The sequence below is a fragment of the Ursus arctos genome, unplaced genomic scaffold (assembly GCF_023065955.2).
Source record: "Ursus arctos isolate Adak ecotype North America unplaced genomic scaffold, UrsArc2.0 scaffold_15, whole genome shotgun sequence".
In the NCBI taxonomy this organism is placed as follows: Eukaryota; Metazoa; Chordata; class Mammalia; order Carnivora; family Ursidae; genus Ursus; species Ursus arctos.
Window position 1 is genome coordinate 55,776,490 of NW_026622819.1, and position 21,543 is coordinate 55,798,032.

Below are 21,543 nucleotides of genomic sequence, written 5' to 3' on the forward strand. Positions count from 1 at the left end.
CAGACCAATAAAAGCCCTAGAAGGAAAATAAAACGGGATGTGATGGGGCCATTCCGGTTGGGGTGGGGCTGCCCATTCAGATTGGGTGTGAAGGAAGGCGACCTTTGAGTGGGTGCTTGAATAGTGAGGAGGAGCCAGCCTTGGCAGAAGCAAGAGCAGAATCTCTGAGGCCAGCAGTGAGAGGTCACCAGCAAACCAGAGAATCGGGCAGAGTCCAGGTCGTTTAAGGCCTGGCAGGCCATGGGAGGGAGTTTGGATTTTATCCTAGCAGCAGCAGGGACCCCCTATGACTGTTTGAAGCCAGGGAATGGTATGATCTGGCTCCCATTCTGCGTGGGGTCAGAAAGAGCATTTGGTATGGACCGAGACTCAAGTTGGAATCTTCAAAGCAGAAGATGCTGATAGTCCAGGGGCGCCTGGGTGGCACAGCGGTTAAGAGTCTGCCTTCGGCTCAGGGCGTGATCCTGGCATTATGGGATCGAGCCCCGCATCAGGCTCCTCCGCTATGAGCTTGCTTCTTCCTCTCCCACTCCCCCTGCTTGTGTTCCCTCTCTCGCTGGCTGTCTCTATCTCCGTCGAATAAATAAATAAAATCTTTAAAAAAAAAAAAAAAGATGCTGATAGTCCAGCTGAGATTTGTCAGAAGAGAAATTCATTTTGACCAGCAACCCCATATTAAATTATAATAGTTAATATTTATTGGGGTGTATTGTGTGATGGGCAGTGTGCTTTATACAGCGAAATAGGTTACTTCTATGCCCATTTCACAGATGAGGAAACAGGTTCAGAAAGGTGGTATTACTTGCTTTAGATCCCCCAGCCAGCAAGTGAGGAAAGAAGGGATTGGAACCTGGGTTTTTCGACCCAAGCCCCCAGCCTCTTGAATCATCACACTCCTCTCAGGACGAGAGGCAGCTCTGTGTGTTTGCTCCTGAGACACTCCGGTGCTCACTGGCCCCACCATGCCCATCTGGTGTGAAGGTCAAAACTGAGCAGGGTGTCCAGGCACCTCGCCTGGGACTCCCAGGCTTTCCTGGCCGTGATTTATTGAATGCAGGTGTGCAAGGTACGGTCACTGTTACGTATTTACTCATTTAAGCTTCATAACAAGTCTGCGAGATGGGTGCTACTTTTATCCTCATTTACAGACAAAAGAAGTGAGGCCCAGTAAGGTCAGTGTCACAGCTAGGAAGTGGTAGAATCTGGACTGGCACCAGGACCGCCTGCCCAGCTCCCACACTAAGACGTGTGCTGGCTTTGTATACACAGGGCTCCCACTCCTGGCTCCTTGTGAGGCCAAGTGGGAAAAGCTGCACCCATCTCAGGCTTAAGGCTCCAGGAATAGGCGGGATGGCTGCTGCTATACCCAGAATTATCTGTTCTTGTGCAAGGGCCAGTGGGAGCAAGGTGAGGGGAAAGACGCGGTTTCTTGGTTAATTGAAGGCTCTGCTGGGTGAATGCCAGCCATTTCCTTAGAAGAGGAGCCGAGAGATCCCTGGGGCTCCCTCATCAGGAAGGGAGTCTTGCTGAGTGCTCTCAAACAAAAATAAAAACAGGCTTCCTACTCTACAGCAGGTGGCCAACTTCAGAAAATTGTGCCCTGGAGAGGAGCCGGGTGTAGGTGGAACCTCTAACGAGGCTTGAGAACAACTCCTGACACTCTGTCACAGGGTGGCGACAAGCTAAGTCAGGGACCCAGCAAGGTGCTGGGAGGGACCCCCTGTCCTCCCCAAGTGTCCGTGGGGCTTGTGGGCCAAGGACCACACGTCTCAGGATGGCGTTTTCCTTCGCGCCATCTCCAGAAGCCGTCCCTGCGGTGAGCGATGCCAGGCTGAGCTCCGACACTAAGCAGGTTATGCGATTAGTGCCGCTGTTCAGTCAGCAGACAAATTAATCTCCTTAAGTGGTTTAGTGGAGGGTGGAGATGCGTGGGTCTGAAGGCGGGAGGTCTCCGCGGGCCGCAGCAGGCGTGGGACACGGGCTGGGAAAGCCGCACCCAGATCGCCCCTTGGCTCCCCCCAGGCTCGCTGTCCCTGTCCCTTCCCTCAGCCTGGCCCGCCCCCGGACTCTTCTCCAGGCTGCCCCGGCGCCTGGCACCCAGTGGGCACTCAGAAGTGCTGGCTGTGAGGTTGAAGGGCCTGAACCTGGTCTTCCCCGTTGCACAGAGCTCAAGAACTGTCCTATCCATCTTGATAGCCCAGAGCCTGGCAGCGGGCCTGGCTCACCATCAGCACCTGCGACTTACAGGAGGAAGGAATGTACAAGTGCCTGGTTGGAGCCCTGGGTCGGAGACTTTCGAGGGCCTCTGTCAAGGGCAGGGGAGCTGAGGAGCAGAGTTAGGAGTGGAATGGATGGAATAGTCCGAGTGGCGAGAGCCAGTGGTGAAATCCTCCCTTTCCTTCCTCTTGCTCCTCCTGAGGGTCCAGGGGCTCTTATTTTGCCCCAGGAATGTAGGGATCGATCTAGAAGGTATCACCACAGCGGTGGGAGTGACCATTGCAGTAAGGATAATGATACTGAATTTCGTAGAATGTTTTCCTGTATCAGCCTCTGTACTAAGGACTTCACTAGAATATCTCGTTGGGTCCCCCCGGCAGCCGCATAGGGAGGTGTTACTTTCCCCATTTTACAGAGAAGAAATCCAGGGGCTCTCTGGCCCTGTCCCAGTGGCTCGAAGCAGTAAGTGGTGGAGCTTCCAAGTCTGGGATGTTAAACCTGAAATCCTACACCCCAAAGCAAGGCAGGACCTGGCTGTCGAGTTCAGACGTGGTATTCGGCGGGACACCTTAGGACACAGTGTAGTTCAAAAGTGTGTGTTGCAAAGACAGTGTCCTGGTTTCGGAACCCTGCCTTGCCATCCTTCCTTTCCCCGCTTCTTCCTCCAGCTATGAATACAGCCCAGGGGTGCAGCCTGAAAGTGCCCTGTGTCTCTGCTGCTGTGTCGGATGAATCTGTGGCCGGGGACAGTGGTGTGTATGAGGCTTCCGTGCGGAGGTGGGTCCCTGAGTCTTGGCTCTCTCTGGGAAGTCTGAGGATGCCGAGCCCGGGCCCCCTCAGGTGTATGGGACGGGCCCACTGGAGGGGGTGGCCATGTGACCCCATCTTCCCCCTGGGTGCCCTGGTTGGGGTGTGTTGAAGATGCACACAGCACAGCTCCTCCAGGGGCTGGGGGCACTTCACATTTGCAGGAGTGCAGGTCCTGTGATTGCCACGAAGGAGCATATGGCTAGGGGGGCAAGTACTGGAGAAAGGGCAGCCCCTTCCAGAGAGAAATCCCGAGCAGTTGTGGGAAGGCAGGCAGGGTCTGCAGGGAGTCTGAGCAGACCCAAACTTTCCTCCCTGAGGACCCAGCTGCACCCTGCCAGAGAGAAACCCATGTCTGGAAGACGGCTTTGGCCCCAGGTTACTGCAGGGAAGCCTGACCCTCTTCTTCCCCGTGTTGCCTTCCAGACTGGGTGCTTCAGAAGCCACTGCTTTTGACAGTGACGAATCAGAAGCAGTGGGTACAACCCGGGTTCAGATTGCCCTGAAGTAAGTGACCGCGAGGGCGAGCTCAGAGGGGGTGGTCGGCAGCATCCTCCCAGCCTTGACCTTCATGGCTGCCCAGGGGAGGAAGGCAGAACCAGCAGGAAGGGCCGACAGTTGTGGGCTCCCAGCTAAAGGAGGACAACACTCTCTCTCCCTCTCAGCTCCACATTTTACAAAAGAGAAAAATGAGGTCTGCAAGACCTCGTAACTTTGCCCCAACTCACAGAGCCGGCCAGTGGCGGAGCCAGACCACGACTCAGACCTCCTGTGTCTTGGTCTGTTTGGTCATTGTTGCTGTGGCTGTTTGTCTTACCGTCCCATTGAGGTTTCCGCCCTCTGGGGGGGGTTGCAGCCCAGATTTGTTATTCTTCTTGTTTTCTCTTGGTGTAGGACAGCCTCGATATTATTTTCAGTAGAAATTAATTGCCAACATTTAAACATCAAGAAATGTCACACAACACAGTCTTCTGGCTTCTCTTTAAAAAATTGAGACTGCCCCCCCCCCCAAAAAAAGGCAAAAAAAAAAAAAAAGAAATCGAGACTGACGGCTCTGCACCTACCCCCCTGCATGGCAGCAAAGCCCTGATCCTGTGCTCGCGAGCTCACCACAGTCCCCTGAGCAGCCAGCAGACACGTTTGTGATCATTGAGAGAGAGAAACGTGTCACTCATAGGTGCTCCATATGCCCCTTTCCGTTTCAGGTATGATGAGAAGAATAAGCAGTTTGCAATATTAATCATCCAGCTCAGTAACCTTTCTGCTCTGTTGCTGCAACAGGACCAGAAAGTGTGAGTATATAGCTGACAGGGTGTCTGTCACCCTCTCGGCCTCTGTGGCCATGCCTGGGGGCTCTCCCGCTCTGTCCTGCTCCGACAATGGGCCCTGCATTTCATACACCTGACCGTGAGGCCGCGGGTCAGGACTGTGAATGCGGATACAGGCATGATGGTAAACTCACTGTAGAGAGAAGCACTCCAGACAGCCTCAGTTCCTTCACAAGTTCATCGTGAGCCCCTACCATGTGCCAGCACTAAGAATGGGGTGGTGAGCAAATCCTTGCCCTTGTGAACTTGAAGCCTCATGAAGAAGGTGGTCATGACCCCTTTTATCTGCTCTAAGTTCAAGTATTCCGCACAGAAGGAGATAGGTCTGCCGTTCTCAAGAGTCCGTGCCCGTCCCGTGCTTCTGTCAGAAGGGTGTGACGGGTATCACCCTACATGATGATACAGCAAACGCCTGCACTGTTTGCCTGTTGGTTCTTCCCATTGCAGACCGGCTTTATGTTTCATTGCATTTCATTGCCTACATGTTTCTCCTTTAACTAGATGGTACGCACTGGGGCAGCGACAGTACGCACTGGGGAGCTTCTATTCCCGTGGTCTGTGCCCAGCCAGCATCTGGGGCTGTGACGTGTGGGAAGGGGAAAGGCAGGAGGAAAGCAGGCCAAACAGAAGGAAGACAAGATGGGACAGTAGAGTCGTTGTCAGTCTTTTGCTCTTACAAACAGTGCCAGAGTGAATAACCTTCTCCATATGTCATTGGTACTTGTGCAGGGGTATCTGCGGGAGAGTAACGAAAAGCGAGCTGAATGGGTCACAGGGTCAGTGCATCTGTGATTGTGTAACGGCTCTAGCATTTTGCCTGCCTAACAGCAGTTGTGTGAGGGTTCCCGAGTGTGAACAAGCAGCCTTGCTGATTCTTCTGTGCACAGAAGTTTGCACGCTGTTGGCCTCGGGCTCTACAAGCTTTGAGGTTCTAAGGATTGGGGGACTCAGAAGAAGGAAGAGCCGTGTGTTAGCCTTGGGGCCCTTTCTGCTTCCCTTACAAAGACCTGCATAGGCCCTTGAGAACTTACAAACTCCTCCACTATTATTTTCTTAGGGACCTGCAGCAACTGTTTATCCCAACACATCAGCCCAGACCCAGGCTGAGCTGGGCTCTCCTCTGTCTCCCTCTAGGAACATTCGTGTAGCTATCCTACCCTGCTCCGAAAGCACCACCTGCCTGTTCCGGACCCGGCCCCTGGACGCCTCGGACACTCTCATGTTCAATGAAATGTTCTGGGTGTCCATGTCCTATCCAGCCCTTCACCAGAAGACCTTAAGAGTCGATGTCTGTACCACCGACAGGAGCCATCTGGAGGAGTGCCTGGTGAGAGCTATGCCTGTCTGTCTGTCCCCTCTTCTGTCCTTCTGGGGATTGGCTCACCTTGCAGGTTAGGGAGAAGGCTTGGAGAAAACGCAGGCTGTAGTCAGCGAAGCTCCACCTGGGTTCCAGGCAGGTGAACAGCGTCCTCACACCTACTGGGAGCAGGGGTGAGGAAGCCGGAAGCTCCTCTCTGAGTCCGGGACTGCAGGGCCACATCCCTTGCGCCTGAGGACACGTTGCCTCCGACTCTTTTAATTCTCTGTCTGAGTCTCCTTATCTGTAAAATCCAGCTAACACTGCCTACCTCACAGATGGCTGTCTGAGGATTCAATGAGGATTAAAGCAGAGTTTCTGGAACTTGAACATGCACACAAGTTACCCTGGGCTCTAGTTAAAATGCAGATCCTGATTCAGCAAGTCTGGTGGGGGGTGGGGACACCGGGAGACTCTGCATTTTTAGGGAAGTTCCCAAGTGCTGCTGATTGCTGCTGGTCCCATAGCAAGGATGGGAGACAGTGATGTGTCTGCACGTACTAGGTGCTCAGTGGCTCTCCCTCCCCACCCACCCTCCTCAGCGGGGGTACAGAACCACGTCATTGCCATTTACGTTGTTGGTAGTATTATTGGCAATAGTGCACTAGCATCCACAGATTGAAAGCACTTCATGTAGTGGGCACAAGCTAAGCTCCCTACATGTCATTTCTCCACCCTCACTACAATCTTATAAAACAGGTACTGTTACGCCAGTGAGGAAACCGAGGAACAGAGAGGTGAAAGAACCTTCCCGGGGTCACACAGTCAAGAAGTGGCAGGAGCAGTTAGAACCTAGGGCAGGTGTACTTGCACAGCCCACCCACGTCAGCCCGTGGGTGTTTTCACCAGCATGGTGCTCCCCGGAGCCCACGGGTAGGACAGTGACTGAAGACTGGTGAGCATGGGAGACACTGGATGTTGGAGCAGAAAGCTTTTCCAAACCCAGTCTCTTCTGGTGAAGCATTTCCTCAGCCCTGGGAATTCCTCAATGAGAAGAGAATCCTATTTTCTTCTCCTAATTGGATGTCTTTTATTCCTCCTTCCTAATTGAAGTCTGGCCATTGCTGGTTGCCATGGCAGCAGCCAAAGCGCTCATCCCACGGCGGCTCGTCTCCATCTGTGGCCAATGGGAGATCTACTTTCCCGTATCCTGGGGGGATGTGGAGCGTCGGGCTGCCGTGTTCTGGTGGCTAGAGGAGCAGGCGAGGAAGTGGGACACGAGGAGAACGGCTGTGTGCTCCCACGCCGTCTCCCCACGCTGCCAGGTTTGGGGACTCCCTGGTCGGTTTGGAGCTGCTTCATCAGCCAGGCCGCAACAGTGGTCCCCATCCCGAGTAGCGTCTGTGGCTAGTACCTTACGAAGAACTCTGCACTCAGTATCGCACTTAACCCTCCCAGCAGGCTGAGGAAGAAGCGTCAGGATTGCCTCCATCTGGCAGATAGAGGATCGAGGCCCCAGAAGGCTAAGTAACCTGCCCAGGCCACCCATCAAGTAGGGGGAGAAGTCTGTTTCCTGTGCGGCTTCCTTCCACACAGCCACTGTACTGTCCTACCTCTCGGGGGGTTGCTGTGTCCCCCCTGCCCCCAGACCTGGATTCTGGGTTCGGATGGATATGGGGCCTGCCCTCCCCAATATCTCAGGCAACAGTCTACCGACAGCTTGAGCATAGCATAACAGGGGTCACAGGCTTTCCAGCTGGGCCCCGGTTGTCCATTCCCCAGCTGCTAAGCTCAATGCCACTCGGCACACGTCCTGTTAAGCAAGCCCACTTCCCAGGCCGCACTCCTGTGCCATAGGTAACCATTGCAACAAAACAGCTCCCTTGCCCCTTTTCACCTTGCCATCCCCACTGGGGGATACCCCAGCCCTGTCAAAGTGAACTCTGACCAGAATTCTCTTCTCTCAGATACTGATGGGCAAGGCTCACTCCCCCACCTCATCCTGGGCTTGACCCAAAAGTCACCTTCTCAGTGAGGTCTTCCTTCTACCCTATTTAAAATCACCTTCCCCCTCCCCTCTCTTATCCACCCCCACTCCCTTCTTTCTGCATATTTTTCTCTATGGCCCATTCCCCCACCTAGCATTTGTCTAGATCACAGATTTTAAGGGATACGTGATTTTCACATTTTATCAAATCTCTAAAATCAAGATGCGGTTTATACTGGATGACAGGTCATAGTTTAATTGGCAGCTATTTTTCTTAGAGTGCATGAAATAGTATATTGTATAATTGATGACATCTTAGATTCCGTGAAACACAACGTAGTGTTTACTTACTGATTTGTCTCTCTGATTCCCCCAGACTGGAATAGGAGCTCACGAGGGCAGAGGCTTTCATCTGCCCTACGTCCTCCTGTATCCCCAACACCCAAAACAGTGCCTGGCACGTAGAGGCCACTTAGCATGTGTGCGTGTATCGAATAAATAAACGAATGCCCTCAAAGTGAATCGTTTACCAAAGTAGACCGTATTCTCACCTATGAGCCAGCCCAAAATAGATACTGTATCTTGTTGGAATTAGTAATAATCTGATGGCAGTGTTATACCGTAAAGCTGTCATCATATTCCTTCCCCTTCCCCCTCAAACATGGCCTGGCATGTTCTGAGCTATAATATCTGATGCATTTGTCTGCCTTTGAGCCCCTTGGGGGCAGAATCTTGTCTTACATGTTTCTATGTAAATCTGCCGCGAAGTGCTCAGAGGATAGTTATTAAATGAATAAATGAGTAATATACGCACACTTGTGTATATTTAAATGTATTACCGGTGCCTAAAATGCACCAGGCATTTAATACGTGAATTGACTCTAGTCCTGCAGGTAGGAGTTATTTACCTCGTTGTCCCCACGTACTCACCACTGTTGTAGAAATTAACCTTTACCCACGCGATGGATTTGCACCGTCCATACCATGCCCTGGTCCATCCTAACAAAAGGAGGAACTGGGGAAAGGGATCCCAGGTGGGTTGGAGAGGCCCCTCTTCATCCCAGCTGAGACTTGAGCCACCACTTGGCTACTGGCCCACTTCACAAACTGGCCTGTGGTATTGCTAGTCCCGCTGGCACAGCCACTGTTGTTGGGGGATGGTGAGTCAGCCAAGCCCTGAGCCTGGTCAGGGCTCTTCAAAAGAAGGCATGTTGAAACAATAAGGCCTCTGAGGAATGGTGAGAATTAATTTATCATTCTTGCCACGGAGGATGTATGTCACCGGAAATAAATCCTCTCCCTGGCAGGTTATATTCAATTAGGTTAATTTGGTTTGCCTTCATCTTAAGGCATCCATTTACATGATTCAAAGAAAAACTGTATAGTATAGCATTACTGCATTTCCATTCTGCTTTGTTCTGTTTTGTTTTCCCTTAACAAGACAGCCTGGAAATCTCTCCACATCAGCACCTAGAGATCTTCCTCATTTTCTGTACATAGCTGTGTAATATCCCACTGTGTCGATATATTAGAGTTCATTCCTCCAGTCCCCTGTTGCTGGAGCTTTGAACTGTTCAAAATCTTCTTCCTTGACATTGGTCTTGGTGATGACTTTTTTGCATCTGACTCCAAAAGCAGAGGCAACAAAAGCAAAAATAAACAAGTGGGACTACATCAAACTAAAAAGCTTCTGCACAGCGGAAATCAACAGCAAAATGAAAAGGCAACCTACCAAATAGGAGAACATATTGCAAGTCAAGTATCTGATAAAGGGTTAATGTATAAAGCAAAATGTATAAAGCACTCATGTGACTCCCTAGTAAGAAGGCAGACAATCCAACTTAAAAATGTGCAGAGGGTCTAAATCGTCATTTTTCCAAGAAGACCTGCAGATGGCCAACAGGGACATGAAAAGATGCTCAGCGTCACTAATCATCAGGGACATGCAAGTCACAATCACAGTGAGAGAGCACCTCCCACTTCTTAGAATGGCTAATGTCGAAGAGACAAGAGATAGCAGATGTTTGGAAGGATGTGGAAAAAAGAAAAGCCTTGCGCACTATTGGTGGGGACATAAATCATTATGCAGGGCCGCTATGGAAAACCATAGGGCGGTTCCTCGAAAAATCAAGAATGGAATTATGATGTGACCCAGCAGTCTCACAACTGGGTATATAAACAAGGTCTTGAAGAGATGCTTGCACCCTGTGTTCATAGCAACATTATTCACAAGAGTCAAGAGACAGTAGCAACTCAAATGTGTATCCGTAGATAAATGGATTAAAAAATGTGGTCTCTGGGGCGCCTGGATGGCTCAGTCGGTTAACAGTCCCGACTCCTGATTTTGGCTCAATTCATGATCTCAGAGTCGTGAGATTGAACCCCAAGTCAGGCTCCGTGCTGGGCCTGGAGCCTGGTTAAGATTCTTTCCCTCTCCCTCTGCCCCCACCCCTCCACCCTGGCTCGCACGCACACGGCTCTCTCTGTCTCAAAAAAAAAAAAAAGTGATCTCTGTATATAATGGAATATTATTCAGCCTCAAAAAGGAAAGAAATCCTGTCACATGCTACAACACGAATGAAACTTGAGAAGTTTATGTTAAATGAAATAAGCCAGTCACAAAAAGACAAATACTGGGTGATTCCACTTATATGAGGTATCTGAAATAGTCAAATTCGTAGAAACAGGAAGTAAAGGGGTGGTTACTGGGGACCAGGAGAAGGGAAAAGGGAAGTTGCTGAATGGGTATACAGTTTCAGATTTGCAGGATGAAAAGTACTGGAGATCTGTTTCATAACAATGTAAATATAAACACTATTGAACTCTACACGTAAAAGTAAGTAAGGTGGCAAATTTTATGTGACAATGTAGATGGACCTTGAGAATGTTACATTAAGTGAAATAAGCCAGAGAGAGAAAAACAAATACTGTGTGATCTCACTTACATGTGAAATCTTAAAAGCCAAACTCATAGAAACAAACAAACAAAAAAAACAGATTGGTCGTTGTCAGAAGTGGGGGGAGGGGGGCGGGTAGGGGAAATGGATAAAGGTGGTCAAAAGGTACAAACTTCTAGTTACAAGATAAATAAATTCTACCCGTGTAATATACAGCATGGGGACTATAGTTAACAACACTATATTGCATATTTGAAGGTTGTTAGGACAGTAGATCTTAAAGCTGTCATAAGAAAAAAAAATTATAACTGTGAGGTGATGGGTGTTAACTGAACTTGCTGTGGTAATCATTTCACAATACATATTATACCAAATCTTTATTTTTTTAAGTAAACTCAATGCCCGACCTGAGACTCGAACTCACGACCCCGAGATCAAGAGTCACATGCTTCTACCGACTGAGCCAGCCAAATCTTTATGTTGTACGACTTAAACTAGTACAATGTTACATGTCAATTATATTTCCGTAAAACGGGGAAATGGTAAATTTTATGTTTTTTATCGTAATTTTTTAAAAAAGAAAAATACATACAGTAGGCATTCAATAAAGATTTGGTGAATGAGTAAACCAATGAGTAAGTTGTGAATGAGTGCGTTCTTGGAAATGATTCACAGCTAGCTCCTTCCTCTTCCCAGAAGCTCCCATCCCCTCTGGGGATGTTTTTCCTACTTTCCCCAGGAGCCGAATTCCCCAGAATACCTTGTCAAGCCCTGGCTTATCCTCTTGCCTTTCCCCATCCTCAACAGGGAGGCGCCCAGATCAGCCTGGCTGAGGTCTGTCGGTCTGGGGAGAGGTCGACTCGCTGGTACAACCTTCTGAGCTACAAATACTTGAAGAAGCAGAGCAGGGAGCCCAAACCAGTGGGAGCCACCCCAGGGCCGGAAAGCATGGTGAGCTGGGCTCCGGGTTGACCCCACCCTCCTATGCGTGCAGGACCTGGATGGATGGAAGGAGAAGCCTCTCCCAAAATTGGAGAGGGCCGGGCATCAGAGGTGGGGAAGCAGCAGAGGGTATCGAAACAGAGGGAGGGGATAGGAGGGACCTCCGCTAAGGAGCAGGTAGTCCCCCATCTGCACATCTTCCACACCTGTGCTCTCCCCTTCTGCACTTTGCTTGACATAATAGAACTTGGCTGACAAAAACCTTCATTTATGTGTTTTTTTTTAGTGAAGTAGAGAAGGAGAAACCTGTGCAAGATAGAAAATTAACCTTTATTGCGATGCTGCTATCTGTATAGTGATTTGTAGCAGAGGCTTGCTCTAAGAGGCAACAGTAAGTCACAGGAAGGACAGTCAGAAGACCGGGTGTTTGTTAGTTGGGTGACAGGTCAATCATTTCTCTTCTCTGAGTCACTTTTTCATGTCTAATCTGAGTCTGAAAAGGTTATTAGGAAGGTTTGAAGAAGTAAATGTGAAGAACAGTCAGTACTTGGTTACTTTGGGTAGTCATTGCCCAGAATTTCAGTGGAGGGGATGGGCTAGGTCATACAGGTAAGGATAAGGGTAAGGATTAAATCTGTTTCGTCCTCACCTCCCCCACCTCCTTTCTCGTCCTCCTCATTTCCTAGCACTTCCTTTTGTGTCGGGCACTGTCCTGTTTATTATGTGCCATTTACCAAGGCTCAGAAAGGTTACTGAAGGACATACATCCAATACACAACAAAGCTAGGTCTCCCTCGCTCCAGAAAGGAGTCCGTGAGCTGGCAAACGTTTGAGAACATCCTCTACTTTCTAGAGCATGTCCTTGGGTGAGTGACGTCAACCCTAGACGTATTAGTTTCCTTGTTCCCATTTCTCAAGGGAATAATGGTAAGCTCTACCTATCAGAATAGTTGTAAAGATTAAATAAGATACACATAAGCTATCTATCAGTGCCTGATGTATACAGGCTTTTGATTGATTTTTGTTCCCTCTTCCCCGAAAGAAAATTTCAGGGAGTTTCCAGGCTCTGGCCCACACTACCAAGGGTATTTGCAAATTAACCACGTGCTAGGAAAACTGTAAGATCAGTTTGTGCTTTACTATTAGCAGCCATTTACTGAGTGCTAATTATGTGCTTGGTACTCTTCCATACCTTACAGATATAGTCTCAATTAATCTTCATAACAACCCTTTGTAATAGTTATTAGAATCTACTATAGGTTAGAGAGGTTAATTTCCTCAAGTCACGCATGCTTCCTCACTGTAGACACCATTCAGTATAGATGTTCTTCCTCCAGGAAGTCTTCCCTGAATGCAACCACCAGGCTGACTTTGCCATTACTCCTTTGTTCCTAAACATCACACTGTTTTGCTATTGACAGTTCATATGTTGGTCTCCCCGACTACACTATAATCTCTTTACAGCCAGGGACCTATGATTCTGCCTCACTCAACTACTAAACTTGACTGTCTTCCAAAAGTCTGTCCATGCATACAGGGGTAATTCTCAGGAGAACTGCCAGCTAAAGGAACTGAGTGCTGTTTTGCAGTTTATAAGTGACCATGGAGCAAGATGCTTACCCACTCAATCCACGAGGAGGGTCACACTCTGAGCTGATTCTTGCCAGGTGAGGTGGCTCCAGTGGTAGCAGATGAAGCTATGGGCCTTTGTCCCCACAGGATGCCGTGTCTGCTCTGTTGGAACAGACAGCAGTGGAGCTGGAGAAGCGGCAGGAGGGAAGGAGCAACACACAGACCCTGGAAGACAGCTGGTAAGTGAGGGCTCCCCTGGGCCTCTGGAACTGATCTGGTATGGACCTGGACACCGGAATGAGATGCCCAAACTCCAGGGCAACCAAGAGAAGTGTTCCCCTGGGAAAACTGAAAACCTCTCTGCTCACGGGTTCTCTGCAGGCAACAAGGCAGTGCAACTGACCCTCGAACAACACGGGCTACGGGCACCGAACCACTGCACGTTGAAAATCCACATAGAAATTTTGACTCCCCCAAAACTTCACTACCAACAGTCTACTGTTGACCAGAAGTCTTACCAATAACATAAACAGTCCATTAATACATACTTAGTATGTTATATGTATGATATACTGTTTTCTTACAATAAAGTAAGGTAGGAAAAAAATGGTTTTTTAAAATTTCTTTTTAAAGATTCTATTTATTTGAGAGAGAGACAGTGAATGAGCACAAGTAGGGGAGCGGCAGTGGGAGAGGGAGAAGCAAGTCCCTCTCGCTGAGTGGGGAGCCCGATGAGGGGCTCCATCCCAGGACACTGGGATCATGACCTGAGCCGAAGGCAGATGTTTAACCAACTGAGCCACCCAGGCGCCCCTAGAAAAAAAATGTTAAGAAAATCATAAGGAAGAGAAGATATGTATACAGCACTGTAGTATATTTACCCCCCCCCCCAAAAAAAAAATCCATCTGTAAGTGGACCCGTGCAGCCCAAACCCGTGTTGTTCCAAGATCAACTGTATACAGTCTGGTATGATGGCTCCCAGAATTTTTTCCCAACTGGTCATTTTGATCTATAAATCACTTGTGCTAGTCCATATATTAGTGTCTGCATTTATTCACATTTATTTTGGTAAAAAAAAATTTTCTATTAGTATATATTGAAAGTAAGTATCATGTGCCATAAACCAAAGACGTTACAATAAGGAATTGCATTTGACTGCTAGGAACAGAGGGTAGAAATAATAGGCTTAAATAAGAGAGTTTCTTTCTTTGTTACTTAAAAAGAAGAATGGGAAGAAGCAGTCTCAGGCTCATCTGTCAGCTCATGGTGTTGCTGGGAACCCAGGCTCCTCCTCTCCTTCCGCTTTGCTCTTCTTACTGGGTGACTGCCATCACCGAGGCTGCTTTATAGCTCAAAATGGCTGCTGAGTCACCAGCCATCAGGCAGGCATCAGAAAAGAGGAAAGATGAAAGATGTGCCTGTCTGACTTTTAACCACGGAGCATTCCTCAGAGTCCCACCCAGCAATTTCTGCTTGATTCTCATTGGCTAAGCTTAGCCATGTGGCCTACCCAACTGCAAGGGAGGCTGGGAAATGGGGTCTGTGAAGTCGGATATAAAAATCAGGATTCTGGGCGCCTGGGTGGCGCAGTTGTTAAGCGTCTGCCTTCAGCTCAGAGCGTGATTCCGGCATTCTGGGATCGAGCCCCACATCAGGCTCCTCCGCTAGGAGCCTGCTTCTTCCTCTCACATTCCCCCTGCTGTGTTCCCTCTCTGCTGTCTCTCTGTCCAATAAATAAATAAAAATAAAATCTTTAAAAAAAAAAATCAGGGTTCTGTTACCAAGGAAGAAAGCGGAAGTGGGTCCTGGGTAGGCTTTCAGCCAAGTCTGCCTCAGAAGGTAACTGGAAAATTAAATGTAGTGAAAAGCAAGCAAGACTATAAAACCCACCTCCACATATTGCTCGCCCAGGCTCTGGGCCTGAGGTCTGCTCTCACTGTTAAACAGGGAGATTAGTCAGTGTTCAGCAATATTAAAGACATGCGTTGCAAGAGGGACTTCTCGGGGTCCAGAGGAGAACTGGAGACAGCTTTCTCTGCGCTTCGAAGCTGCTGAGTCTCCTGTGTCCCAAAAGATAGGTCTCCTCACACATTTAGGAAACAATAGTATAGACCAGAATGCAAACCTTAGCTTCGTCATGTTTTGGTCACCTTTGGCAAAGCATTTTTAATTTTTTTCTTGCAGTATGACACACTCACATAAAAGTTCCCCAGAGCGTACAGCTCAGTGAATTCTCAGAAACCCAAGTACCCATGTAACCAGCATCCAAATCCAGAAGCAGAGCATATCCGGCTCTCCAGAGCCCATAGTGGGCTTCCTCCTGGCCACTGCCCTCCACCGCAAGCCGCTGCTGTCAGGCGAGTCATTCTAACCCTGTCTGAGCCCCATCTGGAAAAGCGGGGTGCCACAGCGACTTACTGCAGAGGGCTGAAGGGAAAGTCACCGTGAGGAGGAGAAAGCGGGAAGCTCGTGGTGGGTGCCCGGTAGATGGTAGGAATGAGCACTCGGCAAATGAGAAGGAAGCCTGCTAACTACCAGCTGGGAAGGGAGAAGACAAATCCCAGCTCAGAAATGACCAGAGCCTGTGAATTTGCCCTTCGGGAGGAAGTACGGCTGGGCTTTCGTGCACCTGCTCTGAATTCAGCCAGCCAGGGATTGGGAGTCTTGCTCAGTCAGCTTCCTGTGGGATCCTAGGTCTGGGTGAGGCCTGAGCGTCAGTGAGTTTTTAAAGCTCCCTGGGTCACCCTTATGTGCAGCTAGGGCTGACCACCATGGCTCTAAACCTCTGTTTCCGCCTCCATGAGGTACGGATTTCAGGAGTGGCCACGACACATGGGACGTTTTGTAGGCTCAGTAGAATTATGCATGATAAGCACAGCACAGACTGTGTCCCACAGGAAGCACTCAGTAGCTCTTCTGTGTAATTCTGTTACAGTCCTGGTTATACATTTGGTCTCAGAAAGGGCCTTTCCATAGTGTCTTTTCCTCCAGGGGTCAGCAAATGTTTTCTGGAAAGGGCCAGATAGTAAATGTCTGCTTCATGGGCTCTGCGGGTCCTGGTACATCTATTCATCTCTGCGGTTGTGCTGTGAAAGGAGCCCTCGATGGTACGTGCACCGACATGCCATTGAAGCTTCACTTACGGAGGCTGAAATTTGAATTTCATATAATTTGCACATGTCATGAAATATCATTCTCCTTTTGATATTTTTTTCAGCCATTTAAAAATATAAAAACCACTCATAGCTTGGGCTGTCCAAAACAGGCAGTGGGCTAGATATGGCCTGCAGCCCCACCCCTCTTTTACTCTTCTCCTTCACCATTTTATTTCTCCATGCGTTAAAGTGTAGGGCAAGGTTCCTGAATTTTTGTATGTTCATTTGTTTGTTTTAAGGCTTTCCCTAAACCATCACAATTTCTCTCTTTCCCTCTTTCTCTCTCCCTGTGTCCCTTTCTTCCTCTGTCTCTCCTCTCCCTTTCCATCCCTCCCTACCTGCCCTTGTCCTCCCTCTCTCCTCTCTCCCTCTCTCTCCGTCTCTGTGGCACACTGCTGGGCTGAGCTGGGCTGGGCTGTGCAAAGGTCTGATGCCGGAAATAGGCCCAGGACCTGTCTTCCAAAAACCCTGGCACAAGATCAGTAGTTTCTGCCAAATTCCAAGCTTGTGGTGAGACTTTTCAAGCCATCCCCTAGCAACTGCCTTCTGTTCTCTCTCCCTTTGCGGCCTCCTCTCTCCCCACCCCTGCCATTCAAACTTCCCTAGACACTGACTTACAAAGAGGACTGGGAATCCCAGAGCTGCTCTACTGAAGTAAATCCATCTGCAGCCGCCCTCCCCCCACACCGGAGGCTTCTTTTGGTCCTAGAATGTTAACTAGCTTTGCTGTGCCTGCTGCACTCCAGAGGCCTGTGTGGAGGTCCCCCAAAGACTGGCCCTCTGTTCCAATTTCCACTCCGTCTCTCAGCACCCAAGGGCCCGGGTGCCGTACTTACTCCCTCCTTTTCTTTGTTTAGGTTTCTTGAGTGCATATAATCACAAGCCTGGATTTTTTTACGATCCACAAGCAAAACAAAATTCAAAGGGTGTTCAAAAATATAAGAGACTGTAATCGCAGACAATGCTAGGGTGAAAATCCTGTGTTTGCCTTCTTGGGAACTTGTGTGTATGTGTGTGTGTCTAGGGCAGAGGTTGAGAAATGGCATTGCTGGGTCCCAGGGCATTATGTGCTTTATAGTTTAACAGGCACTGCAGCATAGTTCCCAGATCAGATTGCACTGGTAAATGCTCCCACCAGCAGTGATTCGGAGGACCCTTAAGCCTACACCGTCTCTGATGCTCAGTGTAATCGCACTTCAGTACTTAATCGAGAATAGGTGCGTGCTGTTTTGACAGCTACTGCTAACCTGACTTCAGAGTATAAATTGGCTGCCCCGCGGTACGCTCCCTGCAGGGTTATGCCTATTTCCCATGCCTTTGCCAGCACTTGATATTCTCTCATATCGATGTATTTTGCCACTCCAAAGGGTGAAGAGATGTTGTCTACTTTAATCATTTTTCTCCTGACCATTGAGATGATTTTTTCCTTTCTGGAAATATTTAGATCAGATTCATGGTCAAAAAGAAAAGACTTCCATAGTGGTCCAGCACTCAGTGGGGTAGGACTGATTGGATGGGAGACCTGGCTGCACCCCTTAGTGGTCCATGACACCAGACAGGGCCTAGAAACTCTCTGATTCCCAGCTTTTGAATCTGTAAAATGGAGACATTGATTGCTTTCAGTGTTGGTGTAAGGCCTTAGCATGGCACCTGCTGCTTATTAAGCCTTCAGTAAATCCCGATTAAGGTGACATCTGCGAAATTATTAGGGAGGTGCTCGTTGTGTGTTCCCATGTTTAATGGCCCTTTTATGAGTAGATCAAGGAGCTGTGGAGGCAAAGAAGGGAGAGCAAGGGGTGTCCATTAGCACTGGTCCCCATCTAAGGGCAGGGAGGTTTTAATCGTGGGGCTGTGGGGCTGGAGATCCAAGATCTTTTCTCCTCATCGGGAAAATCCCAAGGGAGACTTTATGCTTGTCCACAGTCTCACTGAGCCAGCTAACCGAATGTCAGATTTCTCTGCTTTTGGCTGGAATTCCTTAAGCTCAGTATGGCAGCACTGTCTCCTGCTGATCGGAAGCCTGGTGGTTATGTATGCCTTTGAGAAGATGGGACTAAAGATAAATTAGTAATCAGCAAATGCAGCCCATTTGTCACAACTCCTCCCAATTCTAGAGTTCAAAGGGAAAGAATAATCATGAAAAGTATCATCAAAAATAAGCTCTCTTCAACAAATGGTGGCCAGAACACCACTGGATATCCATATAGGAAAAAATAGGGGTACCTGGGTGGGTCAGTCAGTTACGCGTCTGCCTTCGGCTCAGGTCATGATCCGGGTGTCCTGGGATCAAGCTTCACGTTGGGCTCCTTGCTCAGTGGGGAGCCTGCCTTCTCCCTCTCCCTCTGTGTTCTAGCTCTCTCCCAAGTAAATGAATAAAAAATCTTAAAGAAAAAAAAAAAAAAAAGGAGCGGGGTGCCAGGGTGGCTCAGTCAGTTAAGCATCTGCCTTCGGCTCAGATCATAGTCCCAGAGTCCTGGGATTGAGCCCCACATCGGACTCCCTGCTCAGCAGGGAGTCTGCTTCTCCCTCTGCCCCCGCTCCATCTCGTGCTTATGTTCTCTCTCTCTGAAATAAATAAAATCTTTAAAAAAAAAAAAAAGAAGCAGCTTTATTCATAGTCGCCAAGAAATGGAAGCCATTCAAATGTTCCCCACCAGATAGATGAATAGCTATATGAATTGTGATGTATCCGTTCCATTGAGAATGCCACTCGGCAATGGAAGGGGGTGAACTGTTGATACAGTCACCAACATAGTTGAATGTTAGAAACTTTAGATGGAGGGGTGAAGCCAGAGACAAAAGAACACATACTGTCTGATTCCATGTCTACGAAATGCTAGAAAACTCCATCTGTAGTGACAGAAAGCTGATCAGTGGTGGGCTGGAGGAAGGGAAAGGTTAAACAGGAAAGGGTACAAGAAACCTCTTGGGGTAATGGAATGTTCTGTACATCGAGTGTGGTAGTAGTTACACTGGGGATACATGGGTGGGGGATACGTTGGTCAAATGAAACTGTACAATGAAAATGCCTTGTGTTGTTCGTCAATTAGACCTCACTGATTTTTTTGTTTAAGTGTGTCCTCAACTGTGAAAAGGCTTGGGAGCCCTGCACTAGGTGCATTTAGAGGCAAGTGAGCAGATCGGAGTGGTCTCTGGGCAGGTAACCAAAGCTGTTTGTCATCACAGGAGGTACGACGAGACCAGCGAGAACGAAGCGGCCGAGGAGGAGGAGGAGGAGGAGGAGGAGGGAGAGGAGGGAGAGGAGGATGTTTTCGCTGAGAAAGCCTCATCTGATCGGGACGAGTGCCCAGCGTTAAAGGTAGGCAGGGCCAGAGAGACCTGAAGGGATGTCTTGGGGAAATAGCCCTCGGTGCCTGGGTCCAGGCATTCCAGAAAGGCTCCTCCAGCCTCAGGGGACAGGCCCTCGGAATGGGGTGACCTGCAGAAGGTTGTATGGGAGCGTCCCTGCCTGTACTTCAGGGCATCTCAGTGACAGTAAAAGGGGAGAGGCTGGCTCTCCCCTCCTCTCTCCTGCCCTCTGCAGCTCCCGTTTCTCTGCACTGACCTCCAGCTCTGTAGCCAGAGGGGTCTGGGTTCAGGTGCTGGCTCTGCTACTCTCTCGCTGTGTAGTCCTAGGCGGGTGACTTCATCCCTTCCAGCCTTCATTTCCTCATCTCTAAAATGGATACAATAATACCAACCTTGCAGACAGGTTCTCAGGTTTCAAAGGAATGTATTTCTTTGTTTGGATCTGCCCAAAGTACAATAGGAAAAAGGAGTCCAGTCAAGTTCCCCTCGCCACCTCCTTTCCTGCTGCGCTAGGTAGGGTTACACACGATAACCAGATTCACTCTCCATAGAGATCTCTCTGTCTTTTCCACTGGCAGGAAAGAGAGCACCCCATTGTGTGCGAGCAGGGCCCCTGGGGCTGGAGCTGCGGGTTGCACACTGCACAAAGGTGCCTGGCCAAGAGGGGCTGGTGAAGAACCTAGGGTCATCTTCCAACTGCTCCACACCCAGAGGAGTCTTTTTGCAGTCTCTCCAGCCAAAAGGGGTGCCTTTTTCAAAATTACACAAAGGCACTGTAGGCTACCAGGGCCCTGCATTCAGTTGTTCTTGTTTGTTCATCTTTTGATGGTGACCGCTGTAAAAGGGCAGTAGAAAACCTGCTCCCTGCGTTGAAAGACTGGGATTTGCACATTGCCTCCATAATTCCGGCGAAGCATCTGCAGTTCTGGGCTGAAGCACTGGAGGCCTTGGGTGTGGCTTTGTCAAAATGTGGTTGGCATTGATGTCTTGAGGATATGAAGTCAAGGACATCCGTCCATATACTGCTCACGTGAGCTTGTTTGGAGACCGAATATGCTCCAACCCACATGGAGGAATAGGGGCCCAGCATTTGGGGCCTTGGGTGCTGCCCTGGCTGGCAGGGCTAGAGCCTACGAAGCCCCCAGCTCTGTCTGTGGATCAAAGGCCAGGTGACAGGAGTGGGGAGCAGCTGGGAGTCTGCCCCTTGAGTCTCGGCTGGGTGGCCGAGACAGTATGGATACGAGTGGCCTCAAAGCTCTGACTTCTTCTTCAGGTGGACAAGGAGACCAACACAGAGACCCCGGCCCCATCTCCCACAGTGGTGCGGCCCAAGGACCGCCGGGTGGGCGCACCATCCCCGGGGCCCTTTCTTCGAGGGAGCACCATCATCCGCTCTAAGACCTTCTCCCCAGGACCCCAAAGCCAGTATGTGTGCCGGGTAAGCAAATGCATGGTACTGCTTCCCTCCCAGAACACCTGCTTCCCGAGGAGTAGTGAGAGCCTTGGGCCTCCCAGGGTTCTGGGTGCAAATTTTGTGACTCTGACTTTGTCAGCTATCCTCAGGCGGGTTAGCGCCTCGCTGCATGTGGAGCTAATACACTGACTTCGAAGGGTTGTTTTAGGGATCGAATTAGATAAAGTACAGGAGAAGCTTGGTAACCCGTACAAGGCCAACATTCTCTTTATCATTCCAACCAGCTCTCCCCTCCTTCTTCTTCACAGCTGGCCCTTCCCTTCTACATGATCACCTGCTGAGATCAGACTGACCCCTCACTGTCCCTGAGCGGGCATTTCTTCCCCACTTCCAGGGTGATCCTAGTGTGCAGCCGAGGGTTGCAAAAGGGCAACATGCCTGTACCATTTAGCCACAGGTTGGTTGGGTGGTTTTCATTGAACCTGTTGCTAACATTGAAAACTCAGGGAAGGCAATTAAAAATAAAATAAAAATGAAGAGATTTCATATAAAAGTCTAGTTTCTCTTGAAAAAAAGAAACTGCCCGCCCCCATGGCTGCACATTCTCCCCCGGCAGC

At 49.3% G+C, this 21,543-nt stretch overlaps 1 protein-coding gene across 15 annotated transcripts in view; it reads left to right on the plus strand.

Moving 5' to 3' along the window:
* Positions 1–21,543, plus strand: part of WWC1 (WW and C2 domain containing 1) — a 164,394-nt gene that overhangs the window by 130,802 nt on the left and 12,049 nt on the right. For 13 of the 15 annotated variants that reach the window (XM_057312301.1, XM_048224284.2, XM_026510930.4 and 10 more), the window contains 8 exons: positions 2,886–2,994; positions 3,451–3,531; positions 4,230–4,316; positions 5,487–5,679; positions 11,341–11,484; positions 13,195–13,286; positions 19,390–19,522; positions 20,786–20,950. In XM_057312301.1, coding sequence (XP_057168284.1) covers positions 2,886–2,994; positions 3,451–3,531; positions 4,230–4,316; positions 5,487–5,679; positions 11,341–11,484; positions 13,195–13,286; positions 19,390–19,522; positions 20,786–20,950 — 1,004 coding nt within the window. The remainder of the gene's footprint in view (positions 1–2,885; positions 2,995–3,450; positions 3,532–4,229; positions 4,317–5,486; positions 5,680–11,340; positions 11,485–13,194; positions 13,287–19,389; positions 19,523–20,785; positions 20,951–21,543) is intronic. The other 2 variants (XM_057312302.1, XM_057312303.1) reach the window with 1 other exon arrangement.